The sequence below is a fragment of the Tupaia chinensis genome, unplaced genomic scaffold, assembly GCF_000334495.1.
Source record: "Tupaia chinensis unplaced genomic scaffold, TupChi_1.0 Scaffold145208_1, whole genome shotgun sequence".
In the NCBI taxonomy this organism is placed as follows: domain Eukaryota; kingdom Metazoa; phylum Chordata; class Mammalia; order Scandentia; family Tupaiidae; genus Tupaia; species Tupaia belangeri.
The window spans coordinates 617,502-636,906 of NW_006205068.1; the positions used below are offsets into that span (position 1 = coordinate 617,502).

Consider the following 19,405-nt stretch of genomic DNA (forward strand, 5'->3'; position numbering starts at 1 on the left):
AAAGTATAGTACATGTGCCCACTTCATAAGTTTGCTAACAGAGGCCTTTGATCTTTTTGACATTTAGTTCCTCAAGCCTTAGGGTACTGAGTATTTTCCTATTTAAAAAAAGTATTTTTAAAATTGAGTGCTTGTGTCATTTTTGTGTATTTGTAGTCAGATGACAGATCAATGGGTCGCTTGTAGCCCAAGCAGTCTGCTTGGCAGGAGAGCAGTGACAGAAAGCAAGGTTCAAAGCATTTGTAAAAAGACCCCCTCAGCCAGTCATGGGCCCTTCAGAAAAGTGGTGGAATGATGGTGCTTCATGCAGTGTATTGTATATTTATTTATGAAAAACTGCTTAGAGGAAGTTGCCTAGCCTTAAGGGGTTGTTTTTTAATGTCCTTCATTTTTTTTCTCTATCTTTTTTTTTAATGTGAAATATATAAACATTTCTCACATCCTTTACTACTATACAAATGGGTCTAAAACCATATATGCTCAGTTTGAAAAACAATAAACTAAACACAATTGTACCTACCATATGGATTAAAAACATCAACAGTGGGACCAGCAGTTGGCGTAATGGCTATGTCACTGGACTCCCTTATAGTCGACCGCAGTTTGAGTCCCAAACCCGGTGGCTTAAACTCACACTGGGCGCGTGTGTGTGCATGCCCAAGATCCCAAAAGGAGAATGGAGGAGAAGGGATTGCGATGTGGCCATCCGCCTTGGGGGGTGATTTCTCGCTTTCTGTCTCTCTGACTCTGTCTGTCTACTGTCTGGCGAGCACATGTGCCCTATAGCAAAAACCTCTCCAAAAAAAAAAAAAAAATCAACAGTAAGTTATGTATTTCTAAGTGCACCACTCACCACCCCTACATAATCACTGTTCTGATTTTTGGCTAATCATTCCTTTCCTTTTACTTGTATTTTTATCACCTATATAAGGGGACTTCAAGAAGTTCATGGAGGAATGGAATTAAAGTAAAAGTTTATTTTGGTACAAAAGTTTTTAAACTCTGCATAGTTTTTTCCATAATATGCATTTTCCATGAACTTCTTCATTTTGTTATCTGTAAATTGAGGATAACAGTAATAATAACCTCAAGTAGTACTGTAAGGACTGGGTTAATGAAAGACACTTAGAACAGTGCCTGGCACATAGTAGGCCCTTCTGTCTGTTCATTTCTAAAACTATAATTACACTTAGTTTTGCCTGGTTGTTAACTTCATGTGACTAAAGAGTACTGTAAACTTGGCTGTGACTCATTTTCTAGTCCAGCATTATACTTCGAGATTCATACTGTTGATACGTGTGGTATAATCCTCTCCAATTTCATTCTTATGTGGTGCTCTATTATTTGAATAGGCTGCAGTTTATTTTCCATTGGACTAATGTCACTCTGGGAAGTGATTCTCCAAGCATGCTCTAGGGGACCCTGGACCTTTCAAGGACTCCACAAGGTCAAAACTTCTGTTACAATCATCCCAAGACATTCTTTGCCTTTCACAAGCTTTCTCTTGGAAGAATACAGTGAAGTTTTCCAGAGACCATCTGACAGTGTCATCACTTGAATGGCTATTAGATGCTTGTGTATTCTTTTTAATGCTCTCAGTTTTCATTTCTAATAAAATCATTATTGATGCTTTGAGAGATGTTAGGTTTTTTTGTTTGTTTGTTTGTTTGTTTGTTTGTTTGTTTGAGATTTTTGGAGTTTTTTATTTCCTTTGAGTTTTTGTCTGTTTTGAGAATAGGCTTTCTGTAAGGAGCCTAGAGAAACCAGATGCTAATCCCATTTGAGTTAGCTAATGACTTATACCTAAGAGATTTTCAGACATTTATTAGGTTTTTAGTGCTTGTATTCTATTAGGGAACCTCCATGTGTAAGTCACTATTCTGATGAGGGGGCACACTTTTCTGAATAGGTCTAGGAAGTGAATGAAGTCAGGAAATCATTAAGCTATTAACGGGAAAAAATATTTAAGCAAGCAAGCATTAAGAGAGTCAGCTTGGGAAAAATACTTATCTTCATTTACTCCCCAAGTGCTCAGTACCTGTGAAGTAATTATAAGAGACTGCTGGGGGGGGGCCAGCAGTTAGTGTAATGGCTGTGTCGCTGAACTCCCATTTATTCGACCGCAGTTCGAGTCCCATACCTGGTGGCTTAAACTCACACCGGACGCGTGTGTGTGCATGCCCAAGATCCCAAGAGGAGAATGGAGAAGGGATTGCAGCATGGCCATCCTCCCTGGGGAGTGGTTTCTCACTTTCTGTCTTTCTGTCTCTCTGTCTTTCTGGCAAGCGCAGGCGCCCTATAGCAAAAACCTCTCCCCCCAAAAAATAAATAAGAGACTGCTGGGGCTTAAGCTAAGCAAGTAAAGATGGCCCTTTCTTTTATGGTTCATCGGGTTTTGCCCTAAGGAATCCTGCTAGTTTGGTGTTACTGGATAACAGAGTACCATAATGTAGCAACTTAGAACAACACAAACTTATCATCTCACAGTTTGCATAGGTGGGTCAGGGCCCAAGTACCCAGAGTTCATTGGATCCGCTTGCTCAGGGTCCTGTCAGGTTGCAATTGAGGGTGTCACCTGGGGCTGCATTCTCATCCAAGGCTTGCAGTCCTTTTATCTAAATTTGCTGGTTATTGACAGAATTCATTTTCTTATAGTTGTGTGACTGACATCCCAATTTTCTTGCTAGGTGCTACCCAAGAACCACTTTTAAGTTCTGGGGGCTGCCCTCAATCCTTGCCACTTGCCCCCCTTCACGATCTGGCTGTTTGCCACCTTCCAGGCCATCAGAAGTGCACCTTTTAGGGACCAGCAGGTGGCGTGGTGGTTAAGGTGCTGGAATTCCCACAGGGTCGACTGCAGTTCGAGTCCTGGACCTGGCAGCTTGCTTTCTAACTCTCCTTCTCTCACTTTCTCTGGCAAAACTCATGGGAATAATAAATAAATAAACTATATATTTTTAAAAATAATCTTTTTTTTTTTTTTTTGGAGAGGTTTTGCTATTAGTGTTTTTTGACTAATAGACAGACAGACAGAGAGACAGAAAGTGAGAAATCAGCCCGCAAGGGGGATGGGCATGCCACAGTCTCTTCTCCTCCAGTCTCCTCTCAGGATTTTGGGCATGCACACACACACACACACACACACACACACACACACACACACACGGCATGATTTTCAAGCTTCCAGACTTGGGACTTGAACTACAGTTGGCCATGTGGGAGTCCAGCGCCTTAACCACCATGGCACCTGCCCCCACACCCATACACACACACACACCATGTGTTTTTCAAGCTGCTGGATCCTGGACTCAAACTATGAAGTTGACCATGTGGGATCCAGCTGCTTTAACCTCCACACCACTTGCTGGCCCAGAAAAGCCTTTTTCAACAAATGATGCTGGAGTAATTGGATATCCATAGGCAAGAAAAATTGAATTTTGTCCTAAATCTCATACGTATACAAAAATTAGCTCAGACTGAATCACAAATTTAAATTTAAATTCCTAAAACTTAGACAAGATGACATAGTAGAAACTCCTGGGGACCTAGAATTTAGTTAAGAATTCTTAGAAATGATACCTAAAATGTGATCCATAAACAATAACAACAACAAAAACTTGAAAAGTAGTAATTTCAGTTTTGTCAAAATTTGAAATTTTGCCCTGCAAAAAGATTCTCATGAGAGGATGAAAAGATCAGCTTCAGACTGAGAAAAGATTTGTCATAAAGAACTCTCAAAACAGTACTCACCAGTATTGGGAACCAGCAGTTAACGTAATGGCTATGTCACTGGACTCCCACGTAGTCGACCGCAGTTCGCGTCCCGGACCCAGTGGCTTAAAACTCAAGCCGGGCGCGTGTGCATGCATGCCCAAGATCCCGAGAGGAGAATGGAGGAGAAGGGATTGCGGCATAACCATCCCCCCTGGGGGGTGATTTCTCGCTTTCTGTCTCTCTGTCTCTCTCTGTCTGTCTGGCAAGCGCACGCGCCCTATAGCAAAAAATCTTCTCCAAAAAAAAGAAAAAAAAAAAAAACAATACTCACCAGTATTGAAATTGTTTCTGATCCAAATAGAAAATGGGCAAAAGTGGGCCAGCAGGTGACGTGATGGTTGAGGTGCTACACGGCCAACCATGGTTTTAGTCCTGGACCTGGAGACTGACTCTCTCTCTCTCTCTCTCTCTCTCTCTCTCTCCCACTCTCTCTCTCTCTCTGGTGAATGCCTATATCAAACTAAAAAATGATGATAAATAAATAATATTTTAAGAAAAAGAACATAGGCAAAAGTTATGAAGCAATCTCACCAAAGAGGATATACAGACAACAAATGAACACGTGAAGATACTCAACATCACTAGCCACTGGGTCATAGCAAATTAGGGAAAATACAAATTAAGGCTATTTAATTATAAAGATCTTCCTACCATAGCTTCCCAATTACCTAGGATTTCAGGCACACGCAGTCACACCCTGCACATTCAGGTTGGCTCAGGAACTGAACCTGCATTCCCATGTAGCTTCCGGCCTTCTGAGCATGGCACTACCTGTGCACCACCATGGCTGGGCCGAGGAATTGCTTTTTTATTTAATTGTTTTAAATTAGGTAAGATATTAGCATGATTCCAAAGTCAAAATGTGTCAGAGAAGTCTAGCTTCTCTCTGTCACATCTCCTTTATTCTCCTTCCTCCCATAAGTCATTATTTTTATCATTTTTATCTGTGGTTAGCTTATCCTTCCATGTTTCCTTTTCTAATATAAGCACATAGTATATGGGTTTTATTTTCCCACTACTTCTCATATGAAAGGAAGCATACTGTGCATTTTGTCTTGTGCCTTGCTCTTTTCATTTAACAGTTGATACTGGAAGTCTCTAGAGCTGTGCCAAGAACTCTTCCTCATTCCCTTCTCCAGCTGCATGGAGATAGTGTGGCTTATTCACCCAGCTTCTTCTGATGGACATTTGCTGCAGGGAACAGCCTTGTGCTTGTGTCATTTTGTGTTTTGCCACTGGATCTCTTAACTAATACATAAGGATTATAAATTAGCAACAGACAATTTATGGGTATCCAAATTAAAATTTTTATGATTTATATTAATATGGTACTTTATCTCTTCTCCAGAATACTTTCACAAATGTGATATCATTTACTCTTACAACACTCCAGTGAGATGTCATAGGTATCAATTTAGTAAGCCTGAATTCAAAATGAGGGTTTTTTTGCGGGAACTAAACTTTTAAGTATTTTTTTTTAAGTTCTCTGTTCAGACTTCTTTGGTTAACATCTCTATTAAGTAGAAATTAAATCTTAAGTTTGATAGTTACTGAGTATTAGAAATGAAAACATGATTTTTGGAATAGTCTGTTATTTATTTATTATAATTTTAAAATTTGTCTTTGTAAATTTGTTAAGTCAAAGTGAATAAACTAGACATTAACTCACTATTGATGAGCCCTGTTTTCAGTCAGTGCAATTGATCCATTTAGAACTTTAGAGTTAACTTACTTCTCTATATACAAGAACTGTAAAACTGCTAATGTATGGGTAGATAGGATTTGAGACTAAAAAGTCACCAAGGCTGGACTAGCACCATAACCTAGTGGTTAAGAGAGCTAGATCCTACATGGCCAACTGCAGTTCAAATCCTAGTCCTGGCAGCTTAAAAAAAACATGCTGGACATGCCACGCATGTGTGTATGTTTGTGTTATGTGCCCAAAATTCCATCAGGATGGAGAATTAGAAAAGAGGGGATCAGAGCATGACCATGCCCTAGTGAGGTATGCCTTCTCCTTCTCTGTCTGTCTCTGGTGAGTGCATGCACCCTCTGACAATTAAAAAAAAAAAAAAAAAAGAAAAAGTCACCTAGCCAGAAGCTGGAATGAAGTAGTGTTTACTTTGTACTTACTAGGTGGTCCTTGCTTTCTGCCTACCTTGACACTTAACACCTTATACTAATCCACACTGACTGTTGTACTTCCTCCCTGGGATCTTACATCTGTGATTCTTGAGACAGATGGACTCCATTTTATGCATAGCCCTCCACTACACAAACACATCAGCTTGGGACATTGACAAAGAGGACCAGGAATTGAACCAATATATGTGTGGAATGGATCAGGTGGGAGAGAGAAAGAGAGAGGAAGGCAAAACAAAAGTCAGTGAGAGAAAGTCAGAACAAAAGTCAATGCCTAGTGTATTGATCTTGAGGTCCTGGCATTATATAGTATTGAAAGACTTGAGTCTCTTTTCTTGCCCTAAACGAGCTGAAGGAGGTATGTGAAGCCAGCAGATGTCCATGAATGGGCAGCTTCCTTAACAAGTAGAGACTGATGTGCAGATGTATCTGCCATAGGGCAGATCAACAATGCCTGACAGAAGCTATGAGGAGCCGTAATCCACTGTGTGTAATTCACCCACTGGAGGCCTAGGTGGCGGGTGCTTCCAGAGACTTGGTGAAGGGTGCAGTCAGTTTGCTGAAAGGCAGTTTGCTTTGCTCTGGTGTGTTTGCCTAGGCCTTGCCTGCTGTCATTGTATCAGTCACCTGTCTGTGCCCAGCACAGGTGCACAAACCCCCAACTCAGCGTGCTTCTGTTTCTTGAAATAGACACTCCCTTTTTTCCTACCCATAGTCCCTGCCTCAGACCTATCCCTTCTGGCGGTAGTGAGAGAACAAGTGCTTGACTTATTCTCAGGAAGAAGGCTCATGTCAAATGTGTGCTTAGTGGCCTTTAAATCCCATCCTAATGAACTTATTTTGCTTAATCATTGAATCCATGTTCTTTTTTTTTCTGAGTTTATTTATTGTTTATTCCGAGAGGAAGAGACAGAGAAATACAGACACTTCCCACAGTGCACACCAGGGCGCACTCCCAACCATATTCAACGCCCAGTCCCAACTGGCCTGCTTCACAGGCACACACACACACACACACACACGAGTACGGGGAGGCCCCAGGATGCAAACCTAGGCTCTTTCCCATGTGAGTCCAGTATGCTACTGCCACACCACCTCCCATGTTCTTGTTAATCTTAAATATTTCAGATTTTTCAAACCAAGGAAAGTTATAAAAAGCCCATTTGCAGTTTACTATTTTTATTAGAACATGTTACTTCAAGCATCAGAGAGGATTCTGAGATGGCTTTCATATGGGTGATGTTCTCTTTTATGATGGTACTGGGTAGTCAGTTTTATGTTAACATCTTGTTTTCTGCCACATGATGTTTCTCTGAAGAAATGACTAAGTCTTCCTAATATTGAAGACGTTATCAGGATTTTAAACCTGAATCTTTTAATGAGCTGATGTTATGGGAATTGAGAAGTCCAGCCATTGCAGATTATTCAGTAGGCCACGTGCCAAAGCAAATGATGCCTTATTTATCTCTGATAGCAAATCTGAGGCCCGCTCCGCCATTAGGAGAGCCGAGTATGGGCTTTGCTGACTGGCTGCCGGTTTGGACAAGGTTGATTTGTCCTCCCTTTTTACCTCCTTCTCTTCAGCCCCATGCTAGAGCACTCTATGGCTCAGGCCTTCCACACCTCGCAGTTCAGTCACAGCCTTAACACAGACCCGTTGGTTTATTTACCAGAAGAGTGAAAATGAGTTTGACTCATCTCTTCTCATGTGATCCTTTCTAGAAACAGTTGAGGCCACCAACCATGCAAAATGGCAAAGAATCACAAATAAATTATGTGCATTCAAAGTAGTGAAAAAAATTGCTGAAATAAGTTAAATGCCCCATTCTGGTAGAGAAAGAAACAGTAAAATCTTTTTTCATATTAACATTTGTTAATGTTTAAAGTTTAGTTAGGATGACCCTGATATCAAACTCATTAGAAACATTCAAATTTAAACTGGGGAAAGTAGCCTTACTTTTTTTTTTTCATTTATTTTTATTATTATTATTATTATTTGGAGAGATTTTTGCTATAGTGTGCGTGTGCTCACCGGAGAGACAGAGAGACAGAAAATGAGAAATCACCCCCCCTCCATGGGGATGGCCATGTTGCAATGCCTTCTCCTCCATTCTCTTCTTGGGATTTTGGGCATGCATGCACACACGCCTGACATGAGTTTAAAGGCACCAGGTCTGGGACTCGAACCATGATCAACTACGTGGAAGTTCAACGACATAACCATTCCGCCATCTGCTGATCCCTATGCTTACTTTTTAACTGTTGTGTGTTTAGTTCACCCTGTTTGTGTCCTCTGAGGCACTTTTCATTTCACATCTTGGCTGTTTGGTGAAAGCACAGGTGCCCGAGTCTCACGTCCAGAGGCAACAACCTGTGCCTTTGTGTTGCTGTGACTCAACCCAGCTAAAACCCCTGACAGGAGAGCATATTCTGCCTTCTTTGTGCCTGGTGCCACCACCTGACTAGAAACAGGCAAGAGAGGCCCCAGCTGGGAACCACTGCTATGCTTTAGAAAGCCAGCAGCAACGAGCGCTTAGCAGCCTCCCAGCCCCTAGAGGCACAACAGTGGGTTCTGGTGGGAGGTGAGAGAGAAGGGCATTTTGGGGGAGGGATGTGTCATGTCAGGTGAGTTGGGGTCCTCTCCAGCAGCTTTTCGCTCCCCGACTGCTTCCTGTCTGAGCGTGGGAGAAGGCAGGATGTGGAGTCCGAGCCAGAATACTTAGTCTGCTTGAATGGCCTCCACTGTCCAGACGAGAGCTTTCTCCACATCAAAGTTTTATTCTCTTCCAAAAGTGAGAGAGAGAAAGAAAGCCATGAACGCTGAGTGGGTCCTGTTGTGGGGCTCAGGGTACTAGGGGAAGGGAGGTTTTCCTCTGGGAGTTCACAGATGTCTTTTCCTACTAAAGAGCCAGGCCACTGCCCACAGCCTCTTGAAAGCAGACTGTCGGGAAATCAGAACATTCCCAAATGCTGAGGAAGAGCACTGTATTTGCTAATTATAATCAGTACTCTAATGGAGGAAGTGTGGGTGTTTCTATCCCCTTAAAATACTCTCTCTAGAATCATCTTAAAAACTTTTATTCTATAATGAGAAACTGGTTCTTCATTAGAAATTTACTTTTTAAAAACATTTTTGCCAGGAGACACATGCATTCACCAGGAAGAAGCAGAGAGAGAGAGAAGGTGCTCCCCACAAGACATGGTCATGTTGCAATCCCTTCTCCTCCATTTCCTCTTTTTTGTATTTCAGGCACACACCACATGTCCAACATGTTTTTTCAGGCTGCTAGGTCTGAACTCAAACCCCACAGTCAACTATGTGGGTTCCAGCCATGTTAACTACCATGCCACCTGCTGGCTGCAGAGATTTGCTCTTTGATTTCTTTCTTTGGGCCTTCCTGGGACACAGGAAGATAAATCCATCAGGTACTCATTGTTCCTGTCATTCTTTATCAGGAATAATTAGAATATCAGGTTTCATGTGTGTGTCTGTGCCACTATGTATACTTAACGTGAGAGTGTAAGAAGTGACCCAACTTTTCCTAGGGCAACTCTTCCCACAAACCCTTATGTTAGAATAGGACCAGCCTTCCTGGTACTGATCTTTCAAAGCAAGGTTCAATGGGAACTCTTTTAGGAAACCATGTCTCTTGTGTATAGGTGATATCACTAATGTCCAACATTCTCCTTTCTAAGATAAACTTTTGCATGCCTGTTTTTCTACTGTGTCAGCTATTCTAGTCAACATTTGAATGCCTCCTCAACTCTTCTTATATCCTGTGAGTGCCACCATGTTTGGCAGTTCAACACTCTGTAAAGCAAGTTCATGAATGATTCTAAAAATGCACTTCTAGCTGTGAAGCATCTCAGTTACTATTGATGTTCAGTCCAGAAGAAAGACTTCTTCCTCCCACCATGGAGTCCAAATTAAATATTCTTTTTCCTATACCGTAAATCAGGTCATAAAAATGTGTGAAGTAGCCCAGCCACAGTGGTGTGCACTAAGAAACTGGGACCACCTGGGAGCCTTGGATTTGATTTCTGGTCTACCCTAAAGACCAGGTGCAATAGAATGTGCCTGTAATCCTAGTGACTTGGGAGGCTGAGGATCATAACACAGCAAAACCCTGTCTATAAAATCAAATCAAATAAATAAATAAGTGTAAATAAATAAATGAATGGAGTATTTCTACAAACTGGGAAATGGTTTGTCCTGTGCCACTTGTCTTGAAGATTTACTGTCATTAAAGACAATGTCAAGGGTGCATCGTGCCATGTTTGTCATATGCAAGCTTGGGCACAGAAACTAAAATCTAAATCCTAATGCTGATCTTGTCCCTCCCTAGCAACGTGGCCTAGGGTCGGCCATTTTGCAAGTCCGGAAAGAAAGGAACTAGTTTGGTCAGAGGGCCCACACAGCCCCAGAACCCAGTGGAAAGCTTTGAAAAATACATTATGAGTTTGAATCTTGGGGTTGGAGCTAGAGAACCTACATTTTTTTAATTGTTTTTAATTTTTAAAATAAATGTATACTCTTAGTCTTTTTACTTCATTCTCCTGTTTACATAGAAGCAAGATATACTTCAGTTACACTATTAAGATCTTCTATTTGCCAAATCTCAGTCCATCACTAAAGACTGAGTCATATATATTTTTCCTTTCTTCCTGACAGGGTGAATCAGTGAAGTACTTCCTGGATAACTTAGACCGGATTGGCCAGCTGGTGAGTAAAGGCCCCCTGACCCCAAGAATCTGTGATCCAGGATTGGAAAACAGTTGTGTTAAGACCAAAGCAATTCAAGTAACAAAGACCTTGGCTACACTTGTTGAAATCTTTGTTCTATCAGATTATCATAAATAGATTTTTTTAATTAAATTTTATTTATTCATTCATTTATTTTCATTTGACCAGAGAGAGACACAGAGAACGAGAGAGAGGGAAAGTGAGAAAGCAAGCCACCAGGTCTGGGACTCAAACTGTGGTTGGCCATGTGGAAGTGTCCAGTGCCTTACCTACCATGTCACCTGCTGATCCCCCATAAATAGTTCTATAATGTCATGCTTTTGCTCAGATCTATATTTTGTCTTAGGGTTGGAGGGGCATGATTGTTCTATAAGGATGCCATCACCCAGATCACCATAAAGGAGGCAGAGAAGTTCTTTGGTCAAGGAAGGATATATATTTTTTAACTTTTCTTTATGGAAAATTCAGACATATACAAAAATAAATAGTACAATGAAACCCCAGGTATAAGAATTGTCACCCATGACCATCTTGTTTCATCAACCCTGTCCACGCTCCTCAGGGATAAAGCTATCATTTTATAATTTTGTTACTCTCACAAGAAAAGTCCATTGCATGCATGTAAACCCTAATCAACCTGCCACAGAGTCTTGAAGCAAGAAAGAGTTTTATGCCGGCTAGCATGGCTAGCTAGCAAGAAGGCAACAGTGTTAACAGCTCAGTCTCAGATCTGCCTCCCCAAAATATAAATAGGCAAAGTCTTTTATGGAGAATAGTTCCCTTGACCATGTCCTCCTATTGGCCCATTCTTATGCAAATAGAAGATTAAAACTAGTACAGTTCTGATTGGTTGTTTTGTTCCAGATAGCACTTTTTCGCCCAGTCTTTCCAGCTCATGAATCTTGTGAACAAACTTTCAAAACATTAGTTAGCACTAGGTTTTTCTTACTTGGACTAGCCCTAGCCAGTTATAGTCTCTTCAATAATATTTTTGACTGTATCTTTAAAAGATTTTACTAAAAATTATAACTGAATGCCATGTACACCTGAAAGATTAGTAGCAATTTATTAATGTCAACTAATATCAAGTTTTGAGGCTCTTCCCAATTGTCTCACTAATGTTATCTTATTGATATTGCTGTATTTCAGCCGTTCAAATCAATATCCTAATAAGGCCCATATATCACAATTTTTTATGTCATTTAAATTTCTTTTAATCTATAGGATTCTCCCTCAGTTTTTCTTTCTTTCAATTTATATAGAGAGCTAATTGGATTATTTAACCTATAGAGCTTCTTACATTCTAGACTTTACTCTTCTGTCCTTGCAGTGTTATTGGAGATTGATCTCTAGATTGAGGCATGATCATGTCCCTGTTAGGTTCTTTGGCAGAAATGCTTGTGTCGCTAGGCACTGGAGGGTTTTTAATAGTGTAAAATCAAAGTAGTTTGAGTGTTAATACAGTTGTCTGTGTGTTACTAAAGATTTTTAAATTTTCCAACAATAATATATAGAATACATTGCAAACTAAATTTAAAAAGCCTTACAAAACCCAAATAAAATTAACGTATAGTAATGTTTTGGAATGTTTGTGCCCCAAAAGTTAAAAAAGTCCAGTTACCCATGGTGCCCAAACAAAAATGATGGTAAATTGCCTCTGGAGGAGAAAATGGCTAAGATTTTATACTGGAGCCTGATAGTGAGAATTCTGATAATTCTTCCTCAGACTGATAAATTACCATACATTTTGAAATGAAGTATTTAATCTTTCATTTTCTATTTCATGATTAATTTATAATTTTATAAATGAAATGTGCATTTGATATTGATTCAACTTACCACAAAAGTCAATCTAACTCATTCCATCTACCCTTTTTACAGTCTTGTTGTTCTGATTTTCTCATGTTCTCTTCTCCTAAATTTCTTTATCCTATGTTTTACAGAATTACTTTCCTAGTAAGCAAGATATCCTGCTGGCTAGGAAAGCCACCAAGGGCATTGTGGAACATGACTTCGTTATTAAAAAAATCCCTTTTAAGATGGTGGATGTGGGTGGCCAGCGGTCTCAGCGCCAAAAGTGGTTCCAGTGCTTTGATGGAATCACCTCAATCTTATTCATGGTCTCCTCTAGTGAATATGACCAGGTTCTCATGGAGGACAGACGTACCAACAGACTGGTGGAGTCGATGAACATCTTTGAGACAATAGTCAATAACAAGCTCTTCTTCAATGTCTCCATCATTCTGTTCCTCAACAAGATGGACCTCCTGGTGGAGAAAGTGAAGACCGTGAGCATCAAGAAGCACTTCCCAGATTTCAAGGGTGACCCCCACAGGCTGGAAGACGTCCAACGCTACTTGGTCCAGTGTTTCGACAGAAAGAGACGAAATCGCAGTAAGCCCCTGTTCCACCACTTCACCACGGCCATAGACACTGAGAACATCCGCTTTGTGTTTCATGCTGTGAAGGACACAATCCTGCAAGAGAATCTAAAAGATATTATGTTGCAGTGAAAAAGAAAGCCCCCTATTTTTGTCGTCCTCAAGATTGGTCAGATCTCTTTGGTGTGTATTACCTATGTGGTCCTTGAGTGGGTTTCTCAGCTCCAGGCCATCGAATACCTGGCTCAAGAATGCTGTAAAACCAGTCAAGTGATGAGCTCTAGGCAAAAGGACATGGAAACTTCGATGATAGCTACTGATTCCTGGGACTAGTGAAACTACTGAAAATCCAAGTGATCACTTTGGTATTAATTTGTAATACCTAATAACACAGCTTGCTTTCTTTTTACAGAAACTTTATTTCTTTTCTGACACAATTTAATCAAGGATTACGTGTGTATACTCACACATGTTCTCTCTTTAATGACAAAAACACAAAAACTAGCTGGTCTTTTCTCTCTAACTTACAAGTCTTCACTGAGACAACCTAACCTTAAAGCTTTGCCTAACAGTAGTTTGTGGCATCAAATGCATGCCGATGCTGCTAAACTCAGAGTGCCCGGGCCTGGCCCTGCAGCCCCAGCCCCAGGATCTGAACGCCACCTCCCAAAGTGAATGTGTTGCCTTTTAAAACCCTAGTGCCAATTCCTGGGAGGCCCTAGTCCAGGAGTATTAGATGAAGCCCAGAAGCTGTGCTAGCAAGCCCCTCCCGCTTTAGAGGAGGGAATTGGGAGCTTTGCAGAGTGGACTTGCCTTAACGCCCCACAGCATGCTGGGCTCTCCCCAACTGTCACACTGCCCAGCAACACACATGGAGTGGAGAGGACACTGACACTTAATTGCCACTCCATCTATGTGTGCACAGTGGTGCTTTTTTTTAACTTACCTGCCCTCACCTCCACCTGATGACAAAGATAAATATACCAAGTAGCCTTGCAGACGACTCTTCTGTCTCACTTGCAAGTCATCTTTTTGACACTATGGTTGACAGCATGTAGCATTTTCTCTCAGAAACAGTAGAGAGTTTCATACTCTTCTTCTGGGCTTTCTGAAAGCTGGCAAGACGACTAGCAAAGCTTTCTTTGGTGCCACAGCCGCTTGGAGAGTTCTTACAGCTGACCTTTCAGGAAGCCCACAAACTGGAGAAACCTGAGTTTCTCCAAACTGCTGCCACACCAATGCCTTAGGACAGCCGGACCCTGTTCACGGCTCTCCTTTAAGTCTGTTTCTTACCAAGGTCTCTGCTTCTATTACTGTACACACAGAACAAATAAACACCACCAGAGAGAGCTCTGATTGGAGTGAATCTTCAAAAGGCTGTGAATGTTAACATGAGCTGGTAAATCTTCAGCTCAGTTAACCCATCCGGTTACCTTCCAGGTGTCTTTCACTGTGTTTAAAAATACACTGCATTCCAAACCAGTCCCTTCTGTGTTTTATTCTGTGAGGAAGCCTGTCTAGAACATTTGGGGACTTTTTCTAGCATTGAAAAGAAAAGAACAAGCTTCCTCTGAACTGGCACCAGAATGTTACTGTGGCTTAATAACACATCCCAGGGCCCTTGGCCGGAGGCCACACTGTTCCTGACCCTTGTGTCCCTTCTGCATCTCTCTTGGCTTGTTTTCCGTAAGCCAGATAAACACAAATGTTGTGGCAGATGCTGAACCAGAAGAAGGAGGAGGGGGGAAAAAAAGCCTACTTCTGAGTCATCCTTGTTATCGCAGCATTTTAATTAGAAGACAACGTGAAATTCTCTTTCTCCTTTGGTCCTCAAGGGTTTGTGTCAATGTTTGCTGGGATTTTGACTCTTTTTTTTTTTTTTTTTTTTTTTTAGGGGGAAAGTGTCTTGTTTTTATCCTTGTTATCGCAGCATTTTAATTAGAAGACAACGTGAAATTCTCTTTCTCCTTTGGTCCTCAAGGGTTTGTGTCAATGTTTGCTGGGATTTTGACTCTTTTTTTTTTTTTTTTTTTTGTATAGGGGGAAAAGTTACTGTTTTTGTACTGCTTCCTGTGGCTCTTCACAAACTGAAAGGATGTGACCCGGGATTAGCGCCAGTGGCCTTGTTTTAAAGGAAAAAAGATGACTCGTAGGGTTCATCAGTATGGTCTCAGATCACATTCTCAGTTTGAAACAGTGTGAAGAGCTTTCCTTGACTAGGCCAGCTTTCTCTATCTAATACATGTAAAGAATCCAAAGCCCAGAGGAAATGCAAACTGTTCCTCCACCAACTTGGAGATACTCTACATGGTTCTTTGGGAGATCGCCACCGTGGTCGGCATAACCGATGGGATTGTTTGAAACACACTCCCGGAGGGTTTAGGTCTGCCTTGTCGGTGAATGTTTCTTCCCTTTAAACAGTCTGATGTTTTTACTAGTCACTTTTGAACGCAGAGGCATATGAGTAATGAGATACTATGACTTCTGTGTAACTGAACAGAAAGCAGGTCGTGATAGCCTGAGACACCGGTTCTCGGTCCTAGACCAGCTCAGCCACTGACCCCACTGCCCTGGTCACATCACTTGGCTTTGCTGAGCCTGAACTTCCTCCTCTGCTCTCTAATGATCAGGTGAATTAAAATGTCTTTAAAGATGCCCCCACTCATATTCTGTGATGTATTGTAATTGAAGGTGACAACTATTTGCAAGGTGAAACTGAAATCATTTACAACTTGCCTACACATAGATTGTAGTCACTTTTGTCTCCAGAACCTTGGGCTTTTGTATTTTCTATTTTAATTTCACTGTTATCCTTGATTATTGTCTTTTTTTATTGAGATGTTGGAGAAGCAGGAGGTATTCGTGCCTCATCTATTATGGCAAAAATGTAACAATAAACTTCCTCAAAATAAGATATTTTCCTCATAGTTATACTGTTTACACATAATGCATATAGGGTTTTTTTTTTTTTTACTGAAGTATATTTTTAACTCTTCTGTTTGTAGAGAAATTGTTTCAAAGATTTTAAGTCATAGTTCTGTAATTTAGAGACATCTCTAGAATTATTTTTCTTGTAATTTTTCTACTTCTTTGATAAAAGAAAAATGAGTCCGTTTATTTTAATTCTAAGATCAAAGCAATAATCTTAAAACAAGTATTAGTTATGACTGACTAACTTGGGATCTTGGGAATCGACATTTACTAATTTGATATTTTAATTAAAGACATCTGTTGGATGATAGGAGTCTGGGATCAACTGCTAATGAGCTTACACTTTAAAGGCACACTCAAGCATGGGCTGGGAGGGTCTGGGTTGAAGATTTTGACTACTTTCAGTCTCTAGGTGTTACTTAAAATAAATCCTTAGTTTTTCTTTGCTTAATATAAGATATCACTCAGGATTCAAAACTAACACTAAATTATATTTCCAGTCCTAAACAGTCAGAGCAAGTAACTCTAACCTTAATATTATTTGAAGGCTTGTTATTTGTTAATCATAAGCTTATTTCCACATACTAAACAAAGCCTGGCACGTAGGATAACCATCATAAATATTGTTTCACTGAAAACCTCCGGAACATCTCTCTAAGCCTGTCTGTGCATAAACACGTGCATATGTGTACAAAAGTGGGAGCCTTGCTCTCTGAGCCCCAAGAGGAAGGAGCCAGTGATCAACAGTTGACTGATTTCAGAGACCCAGAAACCAGAGGTCCTCAAGGGAATGTGGAGTAGGGGTTCTGTCATTGCAACCCTCGGGGTTATTGTTCCAGTCAGAAAGTGAAGAGAGACCACTCACACAAAGCACGAATTCCTTCTGGCCATCGGCATAGTTTGTGATCAGAGCTTTCTCAGGCTCAGCGCTTTGCCAGGGCTGGCTCGTCTGCATAATTGGTGATCTCTTCTCTTTCCCGAGCAAGCAGGTTTTTAGGAAGCAGAATGTGGGTATGTTCCATGCTCTTGATGAATTGCCTGTGGAGCTTGAAGTGACCACAGTGGGAGGGACCAGAACCTCCCCAGGAAAACACCAGTGGCAAACATGCTGTGTGCTCTCAACTCTCCAAAGAGTTAAAACTGGGCTCTTTAGTTTCAATTTCTTCATTTGTAAAAGACAAAATAGTGATTTCCAGGTCTGGAGACACAACTGGACCCCCTAAGAAGCTTTCACCCAGCCTGGTGCTTAGCTGCCTAGGACCAGTCAGATACCAGCATCATACATTTGGATTTCCCAATGCCATTGGTGATTCTGATGTACAGCCAGTGTAGAGAATCACTAAGGGAGAGCCTTGAAGATTCATTACAGGTTTGTGGCATTCCGTGTTTATCATGATGAAAATTATGAGGGTCTTTTACAAGTTCATGGGAGGACCAGGCCCCATAGTGCAGCAGTGAGGCACTGTGCAGAGAAAGCTGGATCCCATATGGCCAACCCAGGTTCAATTCCTAGTCCCAGCAGCTTGAAAAGCATGCCAAACTCAAGGCCCAAGATCCTGATGGGATGGATAATTGGAGGAAAAAGGATGGCAGTATGACCCCCGCCATGCTGAAGGATGCTTTCTCTTGCACATCTTTGCACGCACATCCACCCTCTGGTATTAAAAAAAGAGAAAAACAAGTTCGTGGGAAATGCATATTATGGAAGAACTTCGCTTGGATTTCAAAATGTTTTGTATCAAAATCACTGTGTACTTTAATTCTGCTTTTCCACAAACTTTTTAAAGTCTCATATATTGGGTTGTTGGAAAAGTAATGATGTATTTTTGCGTGGAGAAAATACGTCTTTGACTTTTCTGACCACCCAATATTTCACCATATAACAAACTACCAAGCCTTCTTCTGGCTATGACCAAAAACCTGTGTCAAAAGAAAAAAAAAAAAACACAGTACTGGTGGGTTTTATTTTATTATTCAAGTAAGTGAAGAGAAGAAATACTTGTTAATTAGCCTTCCAAAACTGCAAGCAGTCCTTTCAGATCTTTTGGTGCTAGTTTTTGTAAGGTACATCAAATGTGCTTAGCAGCCTCATTCTAAACTGATCGTTTGAAATGTAGGAAGCTCCCCTTTGAAGAAAAAGACAGACTTTCTAACTTGCACAGCAGCCCCAGGGACAGATGATCCTTAAATATGTGATCTTAATTTGTCCTTGGTGCCTCGGCAGTTGGGGAGCTGGGCCTGGTCTAAGTCAGCAGGGGTCTGCAGCTCGGAGGGCTCGTGCCTGTACAAAGACTGCCCCCAAGAGAACCTGCAGAGCAGCCACTGAAAACACAGGATTTTACTGACTGGCTTTTTCCATCTCTGGCTTCTGTGAGGTGTGATATCGGACCTAGAACAGAAAGGTGTTGAGTTCCATAGAAAAGCCTTTCAGGGGCCAGCAGATGGTGTAGTGGTTACATTGCTGGACTCCTACATGGCTGACCACAGTTCGAGTCCCACACCCAGTAGCTTGAAAATCATGTGTACATGTGTGCCCAAGATCCCAGGAGGAGAAGGGACTGAGGCATGGCCATCCTCCCTCGGGGGTGATTTCTCACTTTCCCTCTCACTATCTCTGTCTCTTTCTTGCTTGCTCTCTCTTTCTCACTCTAGTGAGTGCACATTCTCTGTGACAAAACCCTCTTTTTAAAAAAATAGTAAGCCATTCAGTTCATTTCAGACAGTTCAGAGGCTAAGCTGCTGTGGTAACAGGCTTTAGCAGCAGGCAACATGCCAGTTTGTGTTTGTGTCTGAAGTATGAGTGGTGGCTTCAGGGTGAGAGAGCCCAAGGGGGTGAGGATCTGTTTCACATGTTCTGAGGAAGGCCTCAGGGCACTAGACACCTGCAGTCACAGCTCTCTAAAAAAAGGCTGTTTCTCCCTTCAGAACTCTCTAGAACTCAAAGGCTGATTAGGTTCGGGTGGCATATTGAAATGGGTGGATTTGATTTCCAGACTGCAGGTTGGTTTCTCTTCAGATGATGACTGACTTCACACCACAAGCAGGTCACTACTTGCCTGGAGCATCTCGTGTCTCCTCTTTGCAGGGCTTCTATCTGATGCTCACCACAGAGTGGCTGCTTCCGCGTGGAGTGGCTCTGCTGGCTCTGGGTTGTGGCCACACTCCACCCCTGAGCCTAGAGGATGGCGGGCGCTAAGAACTGCTGTGCGTGGCAGGCCTTGGGCACTGCCCCCTCACCCTGACTGAACTAGTCCTGAGGAGAGCAGAGCTCTTCTCGATCTGTGTATTTCCTGTTCACGGGATATATTCCAGACACATAAGGAGGAAGCAGGATATTACTAGAAGTGAGTCCCCAAATACCCTGAAGGCTGGAGATTCCTAGGAATCCATGAGGAGCAACAGCAGATAATGGGATGGGACGCAGGAATAGATG

At 41.5% G+C, this 19,405-nt stretch overlaps 1 protein-coding gene across 1 annotated transcript in view; it reads left to right on the forward strand.

The window, feature by feature from the left end:
• Positions 1–14,761, forward strand: part of GNA12 (G protein subunit alpha 12) — a gene marked incomplete at its 5' end in the record, with an annotated part of 98,742 nt that extends 83,981 nt beyond the window's left edge. The window contains 2 exon segments of the mRNA XM_006167838.3: positions 10,589–10,639; positions 12,604–14,761. Coding sequence (XP_006167900.2) covers positions 10,589–10,639; positions 12,604–13,173 — 621 coding nt within the window.
• Positions 14,762–19,405: the final 4,644 nt, after the last annotated feature.